Source organism: Nerophis ophidion, linkage group LG07 (genome assembly GCF_033978795.1).
Source record: "Nerophis ophidion isolate RoL-2023_Sa linkage group LG07, RoL_Noph_v1.0, whole genome shotgun sequence".
Classification (NCBI taxonomy): domain Eukaryota; kingdom Metazoa; phylum Chordata; class Actinopteri; order Syngnathiformes; family Syngnathidae; genus Nerophis; species Nerophis ophidion.
Window position 1 is genome coordinate 57967623 of NC_084617.1, and position 20384 is coordinate 57988006.

The 20384-nt window shown below is 38.9% G+C and overlaps 3 protein-coding genes across 4 annotated transcripts in view; 1 reads left to right on the forward strand and 2 right to left on the reverse strand.

Annotated features, from left to right (window-relative positions):
* On the reverse strand, window positions 1–11658 carry nfu1 (NFU1 iron-sulfur cluster scaffold homolog (S. cerevisiae)). The gene is made up of 8 exons (XM_061906685.1): window positions 11520–11658; window positions 4708–4796; window positions 4474–4609; window positions 2679–2745; window positions 2482–2599; window positions 638–701; window positions 381–555; window positions 1–264 (listed from the first exon to the last, which is right to left on the reverse strand). Exons 1-8 carry the CDS (start codon window positions 11576–11578, stop codon window positions 232–234), a joined length of 741 nt encoding a protein of 246 aa, XP_061762669.1. The 5' UTR covers window positions 11579–11658; the 3' UTR covers window positions 1–231.
* On the forward strand, window positions 11621–19785 carry lg07h9orf78 (linkage group 07 C9orf78 homolog). Its single transcript, XM_061906683.1, has 9 exons — window positions 11621–11796; window positions 12332–12391; window positions 12492–12543; window positions 15943–16013; window positions 16081–16158; window positions 17608–17805; window positions 17876–18012; window positions 18078–18182; window positions 18496–19785. Exons 1-9 carry the CDS (start codon window positions 11720–11722, stop codon window positions 18591–18593), a joined length of 876 nt encoding a protein of 291 aa, XP_061762667.1. The 5' UTR covers window positions 11621–11719; the 3' UTR covers window positions 18594–19785.
* med22 (mediator complex subunit 22) overlaps window positions 19781–20384 on the reverse strand; it is a 13551-nt gene continuing 12947 nt past the window's right edge. For both annotated transcript variants that reach the window (XM_061906686.1, XM_061906687.1), the window contains one exon: window positions 19781–20226. In XM_061906686.1, coding sequence (XP_061762670.1) covers window positions 20028–20226 — 199 coding nt within the window. In that variant the 3' untranslated portion in view covers window positions 19781–20027. The remainder of the gene's footprint in view (window positions 20227–20384) is intronic.

A 20384-nucleotide genomic window follows, 5' to 3' on the forward strand; every position in this document is an offset into this window, starting at 1 on the left:
TAAGGTTATTTATGAGTAAACTTTATTCACATAAATATTGTGCGTTTAAAATATCAAAGCCATTTGGAATAGCTTGATAAATTCCTATACTGACAGGAAGACGTGTTTAATGTGCAAAAACCTCAAATGCAGCTGATGATAATGCATGAATAGTATATATTAGCCACATGAGTGCTTCTTATTGGACAATGCAGGGAAGAATGTGCGCATGTTGTCCTTGTTGAATGTCAGTCAAACTTGAGCAGCCTCTTCCTCTTCCTTTACCTGTGGGGAGAAAAAAAAACAAGTATAACTTTTTCACCACCATTTTCCACCTGTACATCATCCTTTCATCAACTGGTTATACCATAAAAATGAGGTTTGTCACAAACAACACCGACCTGTTCAACCGATTCAACCTCGGGGACGTAAAACTGCAACATGTTTTGGATTCCACTTTTTAATGTGATAATGGAGCTGGGACAACTGGTGCAGGATCCCTGCAGCTTCAGTTTAACCACGCCGTCCTCAAAACCTCGAAACACAACATCGCCCCCGTCCTCCTGCACAGTGGGCCTAAAGGAAGCAGAAATGTGACAAAATGCAACAATACCAAGAGAAAGATGGATGTTGAAGTGTTTAAGAACCTCCTCATTACCTTATTCGAGTGTCAAGCAGTTCTTTGATCATCGCAACTACCTCATCGTCGTCATCTGATGGTGCTGAAAAGAGATAAACAATTCCCTCATGAATACCTGGCAATAGTTCTGGACAATTAATTGGATTTCGATTTGAACTTCTTACAATTACATTATAATTAAAAAATATATATCAATGGGCAGTGCAATGTGCATGAAAATTCCTGCGCTTATAACGTTGAAATGAATGAGTCAGCGTTTGAATGGAAACAAGACCCTGTCTACTCGATGTTTGGGATCTCACCATGGTTGTTACTTTTTATTTGACACAACGCTAGTATGCCTCACCAGTAATCACTAAACTCAACAAAAAAGTAAGGCTTTTCCGCGTTAACGGAGTCTCAGAATTGGCCTATAAAACAGGATTCGCTGTTAAACGCAGACAATCCCGGTAATTGACATACATGTGAGTGAAATGCTGTCGTTGTGAGGAGAAGGAACATTTGTTTGGGAAATTTTCCGGCACCGCTCATTCATCCCCGAAAAACGTTCTAAACTCAACAATCACAATATCAAGACGACCACTTGAAACAGCAACTAAACTAAAAGCTATAGATTTCAAAAAGTACCTTGCACATGCAAAATGTACTTAAAGCACTTATTGATACATTTATAAAAAAATACTATGCTTTGACTTCAAATATTAGTCATAAGTGTCCAAAAATATATAGCACAAATAAATGTGAGGATTTTGTTGCATTTTGTTAAATTGTATTAATGACCCAAAAACAAACACTCTATGGTGGTAAAATATGTGCAAAAGGCAACAACGGAATTAAAAAAAATTAAAACGTAAAAACTGAATATTATTGTTTTATTATGTTGCTGTTGTATTTTTATGGTATTGGTATTTTACCTGTTGTTTATTTGTTGTTACTAGGGGTGTAACAGTACGTGTATTTGTATTGAACCGTTTCGGTACGGGGGTTTCGGTTCGGTTCGGAGGTGTATCGAACGAGTTTCCACGTGGCCATATTAGGTAGCGCACCGCACGTTGTGTAAACAATGCAGAGCGAGGCAGGCTAGCAGCGACCGGGCTAGGACAACATGCATGTAAAAGCCAGAGCTGGAAGACCCTCCTGGCTCGTTAAGATCTCCCATTTGGGAACACTTTGGCTGCTTGATACAACAATGGAGGACTGAGGTTTACCGACATTGTTCAGCAGCAGTAGGGTATGCTTCTGCCAACGCGTCACCACCGCATTCAACCGAGTCAGGCAGGGCTGAAGCAATAACAAATGTTTTTATAGCAGCCAAGTTAGCCAGGCTGGGGGGGGGAATATGTACTGTACTGTGCAATCTACTAATAACAGTCTCAATCAATCAATCAATCAATCAAAAAAAGCACTTTATATGTAGAAAGGTTTTGTTAAGAAACCATTCTGAGCCTTATCTTATTTCGTTTTTATTTTACATATGTTGACCACATTAACCCTGGCAATGGACCCTGTGTGTATATGTATGTTATGCCATTGTTTACAAATTTGGTAAAGAAACAACCCAAAAATTTATATTTTGTTGTTTTCTTACTGTACCGAAAATGAACTGAACCGTGACCTTTAAACTGAGGTATGTACTGAAACAAAATTTTTGCGTACCGTTTCACCCCTAGTTGTTACCAATTTATATTTGTTGTTATTTAAATTATATTTAATGTTGGGTTTTGGTTGGTACATAAATACTCATGTTTTCAAATGAATGAATAATGTTATTAATCGTGATTTCAAAATTGTTGGAAATAATCGTGAATATTATTTTTGCCATAATTGGCAATACTGTTTACATTTAGACATGCACGTCTTACCTGTATCTTCACTTGGTTTAGCATCTTCATTGACGACAGGAAGCCCAGAGGTGAAAAAGTCCATAATTGCAGCAAATACATCCGGTTTGATTACTTTCCATTCCAGATTTGCATCAGTCTAAAAAATTAAGGGGGAGAAAGCCAGTATTTACCATTTTTTTTACACTGTGTATGTGTTTCACATGACCCTGCTGTACCTTGGTTATGGTGATGAAGTCGGGACCCAGGAAAACACTCTTTACACCATCAATTCTAAATAGCTGTCTGCAGACAATGCCAAACAGTTAGGTTCTGTTTAGGTTAAAATTGGGGAGTCAAGCAAGTCATGCAATTTGGAAATTTAATCAGCAGTTCAGTTTTTTGGTACACTTTTGACAGTATTTTTATAGTTTTTGCAGTAGTAAAAGTAGGAAAATGTAACTTCAATTTGAATGACATACAAAGATGCTATGACGTTCAGTAGTACTTACAGTAGTACTTACTTACTTATTTTTACACTTGTGGGACTGGTAAAAATGTGCAAAGTGTATTTGTTTTATTTTGGTCATAAAAGTAATTGTTTTATTAACTTTTTTTTAAACTTTTATGACAGGTAACGATGTTACATTGTGTTACGAGTTAGGGTGCACAAAAAATCGTATTCATTCCAATTCTAAATCCATTCATCATTTTCAAAAACGGATCAAAAAAACAAAATAATAAATATTTTTTTAAAACAATAACAATCATTTTTTAATAATATTTTTTTAAAGATGTCTTAGGCCATCTCCATGCAACCAGAGTAAGTTTTTTTAATTTTTTTTTTTTAATCTGTAACCTGATTTGAAAAAGCTTCACAATAAAAATTATACCAAATATTACATTGCAAGAACCGCATAGAATCGAGAATCCTGTTGAATCGGCGAATCGATTCTGAATCGAATCATCCCCCCAGGAATCCGAATGAATCGTTAGGTGCACGCCTAAAGACGAAATATTATTGGTCTCTGTCAACATTTTTGTCCCGTTTTTATTAGCTGACTAAATTGTAAAATATTTTTTAGAATTTTTTCATCAACATGCATTGGGTGTGATTCGTTATCATCCCATTTTAGAAGAAAAAGAAAAAAAGGTTGTTGACAATAACTTAGACAAACATTTTTAGTCAACATAATTACACTGATCTAAAAAAAAACTGTATACGCGTGACCAAACACAACTGAATATACTTTTTTGCCTCCATTTTCATGTGATCCGTGCGTAAAGATTTCTGAAGATGTCAGTCCTCATTGTGTCATGTCTAAAATTATTTTTTGTGTAGGGCTCAAAAGACAATTTAGCCAGGCAAGCGGGTAATGTAGTATCCCTGCTTTTACTGTGAAAGTAAAAACTTCTGGTGTTAGTTTTTTCGTTTCTGTTTACTAAGGATTCAAAGTTTTGGTTTCTGAAATAAAAAATGTAAATCTAACAGTATTTGCATATGTTGTGTTTGCTCTTTGACACCAACAAAGAAAAACGCTTTGTTTTTCATTTATATTTTTTGTCTTTTAAAATAAAATTCAAATGTCCCAGTTTTTCAATATCCATTCATTAAACAAAAATAAATGACTAAAACATACACTTACCAAACTGGTTTACAATCACATATTCGAGATATGTTAATCTCATCATTAAAAAGTAAAACAATCTTATACAATACATAATCCTGGAGACAGAAAAAGCTGCATGCTTAAACTTTATCAAGGTTTTTACATGTGTTTAAAAGAGAAAAACAATCTACCAAATTAGGTAAATAATTTGTTTTTTTAATGCAAGTAAACATATGTATGTGGGGCTTGACCATACATTTAGAGTGTGGTGGGGGCCCTTTAGGAGTACAACAATAATAATAATAAATCAGGTTTAGGGGACCACAACGCCTTGGACTGGCCCTGCCTGCTGCGTTATACCAACAACATATATGTTATTAAAAAGTAAACCATTATCTCAGATTATCTTTAAGAAACAACATACCTGGCTAAAGGTGATGTGTATGCATCACGTGGACCATCAAAATTCATCGTCCCGGACTCCATAACGATGCGTCCGGGCAGAAACTTGAGGCTGTTTGGGTTTGGTGTGTCCTGCGTCTGCACGAACATGCTCCTTTCTGAGAAGACACATTGCACAGTAAACAACATGCCATCGCTCTCGTAACAGAAAGCATGGCAGACGCACATACACCAGGCCATTGTCGGGGATACACACCAGGGACAACCCAGTGGGGGTTTTGAGGAAATCTGCTCTTGACTACGGTGTCTTGTGAAAGCCAGTGAAAACCACCACTCTGTAGTCCACTGCCAGTAAGATACAATCATTGTTAATAAAGTGAAACTTCAAACATACTGTACACAGTCCCAAATACATACATAATGTTAATATTCAGTGCATCTGGAAAGTATTCACAGAGCTTCACTTTTTCCACATTTTGTTATGTTAAAGCTTTACTCCAAAATGAAAAAAACAAACAGTTTTGTCTTCAAAATTCTATACACTCATCCACCCATCCACTTTCTACCGCTTGTCCTATTCGAGGTCACGGAGGTGCCGGAGCCTATTTCAGCTGCATACCCCATAATGACAATGGGAATTTTTTTTTTTTTGAACATTTTTGCTCCATACTTGGTTGATGCCCATTTGGCAGGAATTACAGCCTCAAGTCTTTTTTGAATATGATGCTAAAAGCTTGGCATGCCTATCTTTGGGCAGTTTTGTTAATTTCTCTTTGCGGCAAACTTCCATCAGGTTGGATTGGAAGCGTCGGTGGACAGCCATTTTTAGATCGGATTCAAGTCTCGGCTTTGGCTGCACTCAAGGACATTCAGAGTTGTCCTGAAACCCATTCCTGTAATATCTTGGTTGTGTGCTTAGGGTTGCCTGAAAGATTAACCGCCTTTCTAGTCGGAGTTTAAGAGTGCTCTGAAGAAGGTTTTCATCCAGAATGTTTCTGTACATTGCGGATTCATCTTTTTCTCTATTCTGGTTAGTTTCCCAGTTCCTGCCAATGAAAAACATCCCCCGCAGCATGATGCTGCCACCACCATGCCTCACTGTAGGGATGGCATTGGCCTGGAATTGAGCGGTGCCTGGTTTCCTCTAAACATGATGCCTGGCAGTCACGCCAAAGATTTCATACATTGTCTTGTCAGACCAGAGAATTTTGTTTCCTATGATTTGAGAGTATTTCAGGTGCATTTCAGCAAACTTTTTACTAAGTAATGTCTTCCGTCTGGACATAGCATATAGACCTGATTGGTGGATCGGTGAAAAGTTGGTTTTCCTTCTGGAGAGTTCTCCTCTCTCCACAGAGGACTGCTGTAGCTCTGACAAGAGTGATCATTTGGTACTTGGTCACCTCCTTGACTATGACACTTCTCCCCGATCGCTCAGTTTAGATGGCCGACCAGCTCTTGAAAGAGTCCTGGTGGTTCCAAACATCTTTATTTACAGATGCTGGAAACCGATGTGCTCTTTGGGACCTTAGAGGTATTAGATATCTTTTTGTACCCTTCCTCAGATTTGTGCCACCAGACAATCCAGTCGGGCTGGGTAATAGGGCCGAAAATTATATCACAATATACAGTAATTTTTTTAAATTAATCGATAGATAATTATTGACAAGTTTTTTTTACTAGTGTTATGAGAGTAGCGTATGTGCTCCTCTAAGAATGGCAGTGTGTGTATGTGACGTCAGTGAGTGAGTGGAATAGTGACGAGAGCAAGCGGTAGTACGGATGCGCAACAGTAGTAGAAAATGGCGAATATGTCCACCAGAAATAAGAATAAACACTCGTCATTCTGACCCAAAAGCGGAGCTCAGCAGACCTATTGTCGGGTAAAGTGACGAGTATAATCTCCGAGGAAAACATTGGTTCTGGAGGGAACGTCTACCCTGCGCTCCTCGACTACGGTCTGGGATTGGGAGCAGAACAGCAGAAAAAGTGTAACGCTCATTAATTGATACTGTTATGTGATTGGCTGTTAGCGTGTCCATCCCATTGCTCAGTGACACTTCCAATTTCCTGTTCTCTGCGTTTCTAAAGCGCAATGACTTCATGAAACGAATCTTGCTTCATCATTTCTGGTTTCTTCTGATGAAAAAATATAAACATGAGATCGTATTATCGGTTTAGCCCCAGTCTCCAGACAATTCCTTTGATTTCATGCTTAATTTGTGCTTTGCCATTCACGGTCAAGCGTGGGACCTGATACCGTATATAGACACGTGTGTGCCTTTCCAAATCATGTCCAACCAACTGAATTTACCACAGGCAGACTTCAATAAAGATGTAAGGATATCTCAAGGATGATCAGTTGAAACAGGATGCACCTGAGCTCACTTTTGAACTTCATGGCAACGGCTGTGAGTACTTATGTGATTTCTTAAATTTGATTTATTGTCAATACGTTTACAAAACTTTAAAAAAAATTAATAATAAAAAAAAGTTTTCACATAATGGTGTATTGTGTGTAGAATTTTGAGGAAAAAAATGATTATTTTTCCATTTTGGAATAAGGTTTTAAAATAAAGTGTGGGGAAAACGGAAGCACTGTCAGTACTTTTCTAAATTGCACTGTATATTTTGGTGAAGGTTGATTGTATACATGAGTGTATTTATGTATATGTGCATGTGCATGAATGTATGTATATTTATACAGTGAACGTGCGTGTGGATGTATGTACCGTGTGTGCATGTATGTTTGAATGTACGTACAGTCGTGGTCAAAAGTTTGTGAAGGACATCATGTCATAGCTGTCTTGAGTTTCTAATAATTTCTACAACTCTTATTTTTTTCTGATAGAGCGATTGGAGCACATACTTGTTCGTCACAAAAAACAATCATGAAGTTAATTTTTTTTATTGAATTTATTATGTGTCTACAGAAAATGTGACCAAATCTGCTGTGTCAGAAGTATATATACAGCTACATACATGATCAATTTTGGTGATGTAGCAAAGTTACAATCAAATCAAATTAGCTTTGTGGCATGGCCTCTTAACTTCATGTGAATGATTATAATTGACGACACCTGTTGACTTCTCTGAGCTCATTTATATAGGGCTAATGTAATTAGACCCGTTTACAAACCGGACAATGGGAAAATCAAAGGAACTCAGCACATCTCTGAAAAAACAAATCATTGACTTGAACAAGTCAGGAAAGTCACTTGGAGCCATTTCAAAGCAGCTTAAGGTCTCAAGAGCAACTGTGCAGACAATTGTTTGTAAGTATAAAGTGCATGGCACAGTTTTGATCAGGAAGAAAACACAAGCTATCACCTGCTGCTGAGAGAAAATTGGTCAAGATGATCAAGAGTCAACCAAGAACCACCCAAAAGCAGATATGTAATACATTGGAAGCTTCTGGGACACAGGTGAGTGTCCATGGTCAAGCGTGTTTTGCATTGCCATGGACTGAGAGGCCACTACGCAAGAAGGAAGCCCTTGCTCCAGAAGCGACACCTTAAGGCTCATCTAAAGTTTAAACTTTTAAGTGTTTAAAGCATAAAACCTTCTGGAGGAAAGGTTTGTGGTCAAATGAAACAAAAATTTAGCTGTCTGGCCACAATAATCAGCAATATGGGAAAGGAATGGCTAAATCAGGTTAGAATTAAGGTTTCAGAATGGTCTTCCCAAAGTCTTGACTTAAATGTGTGGACAATGCTAAAGAAACATGTCAGAAAACCAACACATTTAGCTGCACTGCACCAATTTTGTCAAGAAGATTGGTCAAAAATTCAACCAGAAGCTTGTGGATGGCTACCAAAAGTGCCGTATTGCAGTGAAACTTGCCAAGGGACATGTAACCAAATATTAACATTGCTGTATTTATATTTTTGACCTAGCAAATTCGGTCACATTTTCGGTACACCCATAATAAATCCATAAAAGAACCAAACTTCATGAATGTTTTTTGTGACCAACAAGTATGTGCTCCCATCACTCCGTCACAAAAAAATAAGAGTTGTAGAATTTATTGGAAACTCAAGACATGTTCTTTACAAGTATATTTAAACTTTTGACCCCAACTGTATGTATGAATATATATCTTGTTTGATTGATTGATTGATACTTTTATTAGTAGATTGCACAGTACAGTACATATTCCGTACAATTGACCACTAAATGGTAACACCCGAATAAGTTTTTCAACTTGTTTAAGTCGGGGTCCACGTTAATCAATTCATGGTATAATATGTTGCCTTATTTCCATTTATTATATTCAATTGTTTGAGCAAAACAATAAACCAAAAAAACCAAACTACTATTGTCTGTTATTCAAATCCCAAAGCATTCCTGTGTCTAATGACTTATTCCCTGGGTGTTTAAACACTATACTGTAATGCAGTGGTTCTCAAATGGTGGTATGCCTTCCCCTGGGGGTATTTGAAGGTATGCCAAGGGGTATGTGAGATTTTTAAAAAATATTCTAAAAATAGCAACAATTCAAAAATCCTGTATAAATATATTTATTGAATAATACTTCAACAAAATATGAATGTAGGTTCATAAACTGTGAAAAGAAATGCAACAATGCAATATTCAGTTTTGACAGCTACATTTTTTGTGGACATGTTCCATAAATATTGATGGTAAAGATTCCTTTTTTTGTGAAGAAATGTTTAGAATTAAGTTCATGAATCCAGAGGGATCTCTATTACAATCCCCAAAGAGGGCACTTTAAGTTGATGATTACTTCTAAGGGCAAGGAAAACTCACCGACGTCCCACTGAGGTGAGTTTTCCTTGCCCTTATGTGGGCTCTACTGAGGAGGTTGTTGTGGTTCGTGTTGTGGTTTGTGCAGCCCTGTGAGAAACTAGTGATTTAGGGCTGTACAAATAAACATTGATTGATTGATTTATTTATTTTTCAACAAGTTTTTAGTTATTTTTACATCTTTTTTTCCAAATAGCTCAATAAAGACCACTACAAATGAGCAATATTTTGCACTGTTATACAATTTAATAAATCAGAAACTGATGATATAGTCCCATCCATCCATTTTCTACCGCTTATTCCCTTTTGGGGTTGCGGGGGGCGCTGGCGCCTATTTCAGCTACAATCGGGCGGGAGGCGGAAAACAACCTGGAAAAGTCGTGACATAGTGCTGTATTTTACTTCTTTGTCTCTTTTTTTCAACCAAAAATGCTTTGCTTTGATTAGGGGGTACTTGAATTTAAAAAATGTTCACAGTGAAAAAAGGTTGGGAACCACTGCTGTAATGTATACAATATAATTAAAAAAACATCTATTTGTCAAGGGCTTCACGGGCTCGGGATCCTTCTGTGTGGAGTTTGCATGTCCTACCTGTGAATGTGTGGGTTCCCTCCGAGTACTCCAGCTTCCTCCCACTTCCAAAGACATGCACCTGGGGATAGGTTGATTGGCAACACTAAATTGGCCCTAGTGTGTGAACGTGAGTGTGAATGTTGTCTATCTGGGTTGGCCCTGCGATGAGTTGGCGACTTGTCCAAGGTGTACCCCGCCTTCCGGCCGATTCTAGCTGAGATAGGCACCAGCGCCCCCTGTGACTCCAAAGGGGAATAAGCGGTAGAAAATGGATGGATGGATCTATCTGTCTAATTAAACAGAAGGACAACTTAATAACATCACATTGGTGTCGAACCGATATCGGCGTGATATCATTAAAAAGGTCAATACATGCACTACATAAAAGCTAAAAGTAGTACAATAACTGTTCGAGTTTGCTTTCCAAAGTCTTGTTTGCAATGTTTAGTGGTTAAAAGATACACAATTACACATTATTAACCAGGTAGATAGAGGCAATGAAAATATGGTTTATACGGTTATCAACTACCTCATCTCATTATTCTGCATCAACACTTTCTTAAAGGCCTACTGAAACCCACTACTACCGAGCACACAGTCTGATAGTTTATATATCAATGATGAAATATTAACATTGCAACACATGCCAATATCGCCGGTTTGGATTATTAAATTACAATTTTATGATTACGTGTATGATGACACGTGTTTGTGACGTTATTGGTTGGAGGGGAAATTTTAGCCCAGCACCACACACAGCTAAAAGTCCTCTCTTTTCATCGCATAATTACACAGTATTCTGGAAATCTGTGTTGCTGAATCTTTTGCAATTTGTTCAATTAATAATGGAGAAGTCAAAGTACAAAGGTGGCGGTGGGAAGCTTTTAGCCACACAAACACACGGTGTTTCCTTGTTTTAAATTCCCGGAGGTGAAGTTTCACTATGGATCAGAGCGGTCAAGCGAACATGGTTCCCGACCACTTGTCAACCGGCAGTTTTCGGTGAGAAAAGTGTGGAAATAAGTCCCCTCTTACCGGAGATCAGCGGAGCTTCTGTCGTGCTGCAGCTGCGTGGCTTCCCTCAGAGACTCTGGCGTCCACACACCCGTGGCCACACCCCTCTGACTATCAGGTACTATTTAACTTACTAAAAGACTAGCAACACAATAGAAATATAAGGGATTTCCCAGAATTATCCGAGTAAATGTATCTAAAAACATCTGAATCGCTCCCAATGCAATCGCCTTTTTTTCCCCTAGTCCGTCACTCTAAATTTCCTCATCCACGAATCTTTCATCCTTGCTCAAATTAATGGGGAAATTGTCGTTTTCTCGGTCTGAGTAGCTCTTGCTGCTGGTGGCTATGATTATAAACAATGCGAGGATGTGAGGAGCCTTACAACCAGTGACGTCACGCGCACATCGTCTGCTACTTCCGGTAAAGGCAAGGCTTTTTTATTAGAACCAAAAGTTGCGAACTTTATCGTCGATGTTCTCTACCAGCAAAAATATGGCAATACCGCAAAATGATTAAGTATGACACATAGAAAGGACCTGCTATCCCTGTTTAAATAAGAACATCTCATTTCAGTAGGCCTTTAATACAACATGCGGGTATTGCATGTTCGCGAAAACTAACCATGGTTGGGAAACGTTTAAGGCGTATACAACAATGTGTTAAAATGTACAGCAATTGAAAATTCATGACTGAGGACAAATACAAACTTACGGACGGAGAAGTCGCGCCGAAACAGCCAAAAAACTGCCGAACTGCCTGGTACCCGCCATGTTTGTTTTGGTAACCGAAATAGACCGGAAATGACGCGCTGTTTTTGTGCGCCCAAATAAATCGTCCCCCTCCTAGCTAGAGTGCGCGACGCATTCGCTCGCCCATGCAAAGACGCAGGACAATAAAGCTGATTTAAAAAAATGCCTTCCAGCAAGAATTTTAGAAGGAGAAATGATTCGTCGGATGTGGAAGAAGACGAAACAACGCAAGAAGTCAGGTAAAACATTTAATCGGCGTTTGCACCAAAATGGGACTAGCATCTCGCGAGCTAATTGCTCCGTAGTTCTTTCATGGCTGTTAAAACCGTATTTCCTTGAATTGCCGCATAGGTGCTAATTAATTTAAAACTTCTTCTCACTCCTGCGCTTACCAAAGGCATGCAGTAAACATTTGAGTGTGATGTAAGCTTGGACCTTAAATCCTACTGAATAGCTCTTAATCTTCTTCCCTTTATGCGATTTCAAACAACCGGTATTGAAATCAGCTTCCTCCATTTTGAAAATGATGACAGGGGAAGTGTCACTCGTGGCATCACGAGTTGGACCAGGCGGTAATACTAAGCATGCGCTAATTATTTTGGGAAGCGAGTTTGACCCGGCAGTAATTCAGGGCTGGCGCATACTAAATGCCCTGCGGCAATTCAAGGAAATACGGTATGTCAATATGTACTCGTCATAATTTACACATTATACGTTTTTTAGTTGATTTTCCACCTAATCAAACATGTTTATTAATGTTCTTCTTTTCTTAAGATCTAAAGTAGAAGAGGCCAAAGAGCTGCAGAGTCTACGGCGACGGCAGAAGGGAGTCAGGTAACGTTTTGAAAGTATTCCTGGCGAGAAACCGTTGACGTTTAAAATGTGTAAAATGTAAGCTAACACATTATTGCTATTGTGTTTGTTTTTTCCACAGCGTGACTGCCTTATTAGTCGGAGAAAAGTTACCACCGGAAGCTGAGATTGATGTAAATAATCGGTCTTCAAAGTACAGTCGTACCTCAATTTACGAGCTTGGTTCGTTCTGTGATAAAACACTTATCTCAAATCAACGTCACCCATTAAATGGAATTGGTGCTTTTTCCCCATAGCAGCACACATTTTAAATGTAACATATACAGTGGGGCAAAAAAGTATTTAGTCAGCCACCGATTGTGCAAGTTCTCCCACTTAAAATGATGACAGAGGTCTGTAATTTTCATCATAGGTACACTTCAACTGTGAGAGACAGAATGTGAAAAAAAAATCCAGGACTTCACATTGTAGGAATTTCAAAGATTTTATTTGTAAATTATGGTGGGAAACAAGTATTTGGTCAACCATTCAAAGCTCTCACTGATGGAAGGAGGTTTTGGCTCAAAATCTCACGATACATGGCCCCATTCATTCTTTCCTTAACACAGATCAATCGTCTTGTACCCTTAGCAGAAAAACAGCCCCAAAGCATGATGTTTCCACCCCCATGCTTCACAGTAGGCATGGTGTTCTTGGGAGGCAACTCTGTATTCTTCTTCCTCCAAACACAACGAGTTGAGTTTATACCAAAAAGTTCTATTCTGGTTTCATCTGACCACATGACATTCTCCCAATCCTCTGCTGTATCATCCATGTATCCATTTTGGTATAAACTCAACTTGTCGTGTTTGGAGGAAGAAGAATACTGAGTTGCATTCCAAGAACACCACACCTACTGTGAAGCATGGGGGTGGAAACATCATGCTTTGGGGCTGTTTTTCTGCTAAGGGGACATGACGATACATCCGTGTTAAGGAAAGAATGAATGGGGCCATGTATCGTGAGATTTTGAGCCAAAACCTTCCATCAGTGAGCGCTTTGAATGGTTGACCAAATATTTCCACCATAATTTACAAATAAATTCTTTAAAATTCCTACAATGTGAATTCCTGGATTGTTTTTCACAGTCTGTTTCTCACAGTTGAAGTGTACCTATGATGAAAATTACAGACCTCTGTCATCATTTTAAGTGGGAGAACTTGCACAATCGGCGGCTGATTAAATACTTTTTTGCCCCACTGTACATAAAAAAAATAAAATAAAAAACACACTTTTGGAGTACAGTAGAATGCTCTAAGAATTACAGGAGTTTAATGAAGTAATGTAATAATGTATAGAATTTACCATGGATATTGACTTCCTTCCTTCCAGCTGTTTGTCCGTCAAACACACCATCAGCAGCTTTTCCATATATTAATGTCTGCCATACAGATATTATTTTAACATTCTTGGCTGGGGTTGGACTCATTCACCTCCAGTATGGTGCAGACAAGCAGTGATACGCTCAAATCCCTCCATCTGCTACACATGCGGTCATGTTTTGATTATTTTTTTCTTTAAAGGCCTACTTAAATGAGATTTTCTTAATTAAACAGGGATTGCAGGTCCATTCTATGTGTCATACTTGATCATTTCACGATATTGCCATATTTTTGCTGAAAGGATTTAGTAGAGAACATCGACGATAAAATTTGCAACTTTTGGGGCTGATAAAAAAGCCCTGCCTGTACCGGAAGTAGCAGACGATATGCGCGTGACGTCACGGGTTGTGGAGCTCCTCACATCTGAACGTTGTTTACAATCATGGCCACCAGCAGCGATAGCGATTCGGACCAAGAAAGCGATGATTTCCCCATTTATTTGAGCGAGGATGAAAGATTCGTGGATGAGGAAAGTGAGAGTGAAGGACTAGAAAAAAAAACACTATACAGTGGGAGCGATTCAGATGTTATTAGACAAATGTACTGGGATAATTCTGGAAAATCCCTTATCTGCTTGTTGTGTTACTAGTGTTTTAGTGAGATTATATGGACTCGTACCTGTACAACCTGAAGGTCGGCCCCACACCTTTCTTCACCACCAGTTGACGGGTGGTGGTGGCGATGCCCATCTTTGCCCTTCGCAAGGGACCCTCTTCGAAACACGATCTTTTGAAATGATCGCTGCATAATACACTGTACTTTGTGTGTGTGTGGTCCAATCCAACCGTGTTCGCTTGACCGCTCTGTTCCATAGTAAAGCTTGACTGTCATCTTTCGGGAATGTAAACAATGAAACACCGGCTGTGTTTGTGTTGCTGAAGGCGACCGTAATACACCGCTTTCCACCTACAGCTTTCTCCTTTGACGTCTCCATTATTCATTGAACAAATTGCAAAAGATACTGCAACACAGATTTCCAGAATACTGTGGAATTATGCGGTGAAAAGAGTCGACTTGTAGCTGTGAACGGTGCTGGAACAAATAATAATAATAATAATAATGGATTAGATTTATATCGCGCTTTTCTATTATATACTCAAAGCGCTCACAGAGAAGTGGGAACCCATCATTCATTCACACCTGGTGGTGGTAAGCTACATCTGTAGCCACAGCTGCCCTGGGGTAGACTGACGGAAGCGTGGCTGCCAGTTTGCGCCTACGGCCCCTCCGACCACCACCAATCATTCATTCATCATTCATTCACCGGTGTGAGCGGCATCGGGGGCAAAGGGTGAAGTGTCCTGCCCAGGGACACAACGGCAGCGACTTTGATGTCCATAGGTGGGAAGCGAACCTGCAACCCTCAGGTTTCTGGCACGGCCGCTCTACCCACTACGCCATGCCGCCCACAACAAAATGTCCTCTACAATGCGTGACGTCACGCGTCATCATACTGCAACGTTTTAGCATGATACTTCCTCACAAAATTTAAATTTGCAATTTAGTAAACTAAAAAGGCCGTATTGGCATGTGTTGCAATGTTAATATTTCATCGTTGGTAAATAAACTATCAGACTGCGTGGTTGGTAGTAGTGGGTTTCAGTAGGCCTTTAATTCAATGAATATCATTCACTTTCTTCAATACCCAGGTTGGAAAAAACAAATTTATGTTGAGCAAATGGTAGCGAGTATGTCCCGGTGTGAAGTGCGGTCTTTGTGGCGTCACTTCCTCTCTGAACTCAGTTTGTAAACGATCAATGAGTACAAAGCCAAGAGCCGGAGATTCAAGAAATACACGGCACACACACCCGTGTAAGAAATTATCAGAGGAGGGGAACCTTAAATGATGGTTTAGTGTGGTTAAAACGGGTTTTAGGCTAAATAATTATTCGTTTAACGGGTTATCCTGCTTAGTGTAGACAGCCTAAGACCAGATGTTTAGAGTGGATTTTACAGGGCTCACTGTGACATTCGCCACTAAAGATGGGCATGCTTCTAACTCTGAGTTTTGCTTGGAACTTAAAGCATAAGAATTAGCAGAGAGACCGCTCTTACCTCGAAACATTCTTAAGTTGAGGTACCACTGTAATGCTCAATTCAGTTTTTGTGTCTATTTTGTGCTGTCCATGACACCAGTCTCTCATTGTACAGAATGACCCTTTTAAACTGAAAACTGGAGGGGTTGTTGACATGAAGACAGTCAAAGATCGCAACCGAGACATGTAAGTAAAGTTATATTTTTTGTAATTAACACTTTGGTGTAGTCTGTAACCTATTTTGGCTTTGCAGGACAGAGGAAGACACAGACCTCAATCTGGGCACTTCATTTTCAGCCGAAACAAACAGACGAGACGAAGATGCAGACATGTATGTATGCAATAATCACCTCTACCTTCTCATGTCTAGCCATTTCTAAATGATCGTAAGTCACGATGCTTATTTTTAGGACAGACATTACTTTTTTTGTGTTATTGTTGCTCGATTGTAAAATAACATTTTACTTAGATTTATTTATGAACAGTCATTTAAACAATGTGAGTTAGTTTAATAATTCCTGAGAACGTAGATTCAGATTTAGGATCACAATACAGACATAAACAATGGGGCGCTGATTCTATGATTCACTTTAACAACTCGGGACAAATAATGCTGACTTTCTTTTCTCAGTTGGAACTGTAAGTGTTAATGTATTTATGGTACGTATAAACACATTAATTAAAAACTAAATAATACATTATAATATTGGGACTGATGAGAGGGACAATTCATGTCTGGATTGATGCATAAGGTTGATTGCAGTTGTTCATTGGAAAAACAAAAGAAAAAAAAAGTTTAGGAATAAAATATTTAAATTTATGTGCATACCCATGGGTGAAAAGCCCACATAAATGCAGCTGAAAATATCCTCTTTTAAATATATTTGACACGCACAGTCAATGCAAATGCAGTTATTTGATGTGTGGCTATATATTTAGTTATGTACTAATAAAAATGTGAGATATTTTTCTTAGAATAATAGAAATAGTCGACTTGTTAGTCATATATGAAATATCAAGAAAAAAAATCACTATTTTAAAAGAAAAAATAAAACCGAATAAATTTCTGTAATAAATGTATACATATAATGTGTGTATATATATATGTATGTATATGTGCATGCATGCATGTATTTATGTATATATATTCCTTTTTATTTTTTTATTTTTTTACAAGATAGTGTTTAAGTACCATGTACTTTAGTTTATAATAATAATTAAAGATTCTCCTGAAAACTAGTATCCGCTCTAATAGACATTTTGTATTACTTCCGAGGACGGTTCGGTTCTCAGCAGTATATAGAATTGATTTAGTTATGTTTACAAAAATGTAAAAAGTATATGTAAGTTTTTTTTGTTTATATTCAAACAAATTCAATCAATAGTAAATATCTGAAATCAAATATAGTTTTTGATATTTTTTTTCTTAGCAGTCTTATAAAAACATAAAATATTTAACCAACCATGACCTGAAAATGCTATCTTAACATAAATCCACAAGTCCCTACACTACATTTGCTGCTAGTCACTTCTTAAAAAAGGGTATCGAGAGGGTCTAAATAATCACTCAATGTAGCTAAGTACTACAAAGTTTGCAACACTGATCCCTACTGCTCAGTCTTCTTATTCTTTGGCAGACTGGTGCATTATATTATGACTATACGCCAAATTTATTTTGGTGGCCCGCAACAAATAAATTAATGTAGTTTACAAAATATATATTGTAACACATTTAGGTATGTGGGATCAGATACTAAATGACTCAATTTCTGTCCGTCAGGATGAAATATATTGAGACAGAGCTAAGAAGGAAGAAAGGCCTCGTGGAAGCGGTGGAGCAAAAAGTCAAGGTGAAAAATGCAGAGGATCATCTCTACGAGCTGCCTGAGAACATCCGAGTCAACTCTGCCAAAAAGACAGAAGAGATGTTGTCCAATCAGATGCTGAGTGGGATCCCTGAGGTCGACCTCGGCATAGAGTGTGTAGACTCTTAGAATGACACGTGAGATGATTAAAAATATAACTAATCATATTAATGTACGTCCCAGTGCAAAGATAAAAAACATCATCCAGACAGAGGACGCCAAAGCCAAGCTGATACAGGAACAAAGGAACAAGAAAAAAGACAACGGAACATCATTTGTTCCCACAAACATTGCCGTCAATTACGTACAACACAACCGCTGTAAGTTTAAGCGTTATGCATAAGTGGAGAAAAAGCTTGCTCACTCTGCTAATGTCTCGCCACAGTCTATCACGAGGACGCTAACGCACCTCAGAGACACAACAGACATCGAGAGGAGCCCAAAGCAAGGCCTCTGCGTGTGGGAGACACAGAGAAACCTGGCCCAGAGGGTAAGTGTGCACATGTACTGTGACATAACAATGTCAGGGAATAAGAGACCTTTACTTTGAAGGTGGTTTTCTCCCTCTTCTAGCTTCTGGAAGTAGCCGCACGACAGTCCGACAGATACTCGCATACACACAGGACGTGTTGACACAGGAGCTCAGAAACATGAAAACGTGTCTGACTGTTGTATGGCTACTACAAGAAGCTAAAAGAGGGAGAATCCCACATTCAAAATAAACATCCCTTCTCATTCCCTGATGTTACGTCTCTCACACACGTCGGTAGTAGTTATGTATTTTAATATCATTTTTATTGCAGCAACGCCGGCACCAAATTTCCGCAAACGACCAAACAATGAAAAGGCCACTGACGACTATCATTACGAGAAGTTCAAGAAGATGAACCGCCGATATTAAGATGAGTCGCTGAGATTTAAGCCTTCAGCCCAACAACCAAACCATGAGACACGCTCATAAACAAAAAGCCATTTAGGAAGTTCATGAAGATTAGGGAACAATGAATTTATATAGCGCGTTTTCTCTACTGACTCAAAGCACTTTTACAAGGTGAAACCCAATATCTAAGTTACATTTAAACCACTGGGAGCAGGTGGGTAAAGTGTCTTGCCCAAGGACACAACGGCAGTGACTAGGATGGCGGAAGCTCGGATCGAACCTGCAACCCTCAAGTTGCTGGCACGGCTGCTCTACCAACCGAGCTATACCGCCCCAATTAAAACAATAATTGTTTTGATTGCAAAAACATGTATTAGATGTATATGGCTTTCAGCTTCTTTTCTGTAGAGCAGGGCTATTCAACTAGTGGCCTGGGGGCCAAATCCAGCCCAGAAATGACACCCTAGCACGCCCCGAGTTCAGTTTAAAACTTGGCAGACAAACATTTTTTGCAGCAAATTACTAAAAATACAAGAGTGCTCCTGTTGAATAGAGGGACTTGGACCAGTGTAAATACATTGGCATATCTTTGAGTTGACATTTTAACCTTGCTAGCAAACGGAAAACTGGGGTTTAAACTTATTTACTTAAGCGTTCCTCAAAACACCCCTTTAGATCCACTACTTTTGGCAGTTTTTTTTTTTTTTTGGTAATTATTATGTAATTAAGGTGTTGCTGTAGTTTTATTTTAGATGCAATCTGTTGCTGTTTTTCCAACTTTTCTAGTCATACTAGTGGTGTTCCCCAAGGTTCCGTTTTTTTTCATCATTTGGGCTCTTCAACCGCTCAACGGGTTTAGTTGAAAAAACTTTGGAGAGACTCACATTTTTACAGCTGATTCTTAAGAACTGTTTGTGTGCTGATATCATCTTTGACTACATGTTTTGCAGAAGGTCCTTTTAAAAACTGCTAAGTGCTCCCAGGACACTGACAGAATAAATAGACCAACATCAAGTGTCTTTTGTAGAGGACGCTGGAATATGCAAAATAAGACAGTGTCTTATTTCTCCCGGTCTTTAGCTTTTTGGAAATGTGGCCCCCAAAACAATTAAATGTAATTACTCTTCTGCAGAGCTACCATGACCATGTTGTGCTTTGTAAATAATGTACATATTTATAAGTTCTACTTTAATTAAAGCACAAAAAAACACAATTTAGTTGTCTTTTTATTTGCATCATTTTCTTGTTTGACAAAAAGCTGGATATAATGAATGATTTGGTCCACAATGTAAAAAATGTAACAAAGCAAACTCAAAACAAAAGCTCGGTATAAACACTTTTCTTTTGGGCTATTTCAATGCAGGTTTAGTAAAACAAATGATTTGATAGCAATCGGCATTATTTTAACACTGACACAAACTGATGGTATTTGTGCACAATTTCATTCTTCTAACTTCATGACTTCTCGATAAGGCCGGTGCCTGCATTTCCGTTGAGGTGGTGTTGCGGGTTGGCGTCCTGTGCGGGGGGTCCGCCGTCCGTGTCCTCTTGCTCGCCCTGGCTAGAGCTGCAGCTGCTGCCTTGGGAGGCCCAACTGTCCCGTCGCCGGAATGCCTCACACAAGGGCAGGTCAACGCTATCCCACTGGTTGTAGCTTTGAGGGACGCGGCAGGCAAAGAATCAGCGCAGCAGAGGTAGAGCGGAGCAGAAGAGGAGCAGACAAAAGCGGCGAGTCAGAATGAGCACAATCATTCGCCTACGAGAGCTCGATCAGTCAGTCAGAGACAAGCGTGGAGAGTTAAGCAACAAAGC

Coding starts and splice junctions, on each gene's coding strand:
- lg07h9orf78 (XM_061906683.1), top strand. CDS start 11,720: ATGCCTTCCAGCAAGAATTTTAGAAGGAGAAATGATTCGTCGGATGTG. Junction 12,544..15,942: donor CACCGGAAGCTGAGATTGAT/GTAAATAATCGG, acceptor CTCATTGTACAG/AATGACCCTTTTAAACTGAA. Junction 16,014..16,080: donor AAAGATCGCAACCGAGACAT/GTAAGTAAAGTT, acceptor TTGGCTTTGCAG/GACAGAGGAAGACACAGACC.
- nfu1 (XM_061906685.1), bottom strand. CDS start 11,578: ATGGCGGGTACCAGGCAGTTCGGCAGTTTTTTGGCTGTTTCGGCGCGA. Junction 4,797..11,519: donor TCGGCGCGACTTCTCCGTCC/GTAAGTTTGTAT, acceptor TCTTACTGGCAG/TGGACTACAGAGTGGTGGTT. Junction 4,610..4,707: donor CCCCCACTGGGTTGTCCCTG/GTGTGTATCCCC, acceptor GTGTCTTCTCAG/AAAGGAGCATGTTCGTGCAG.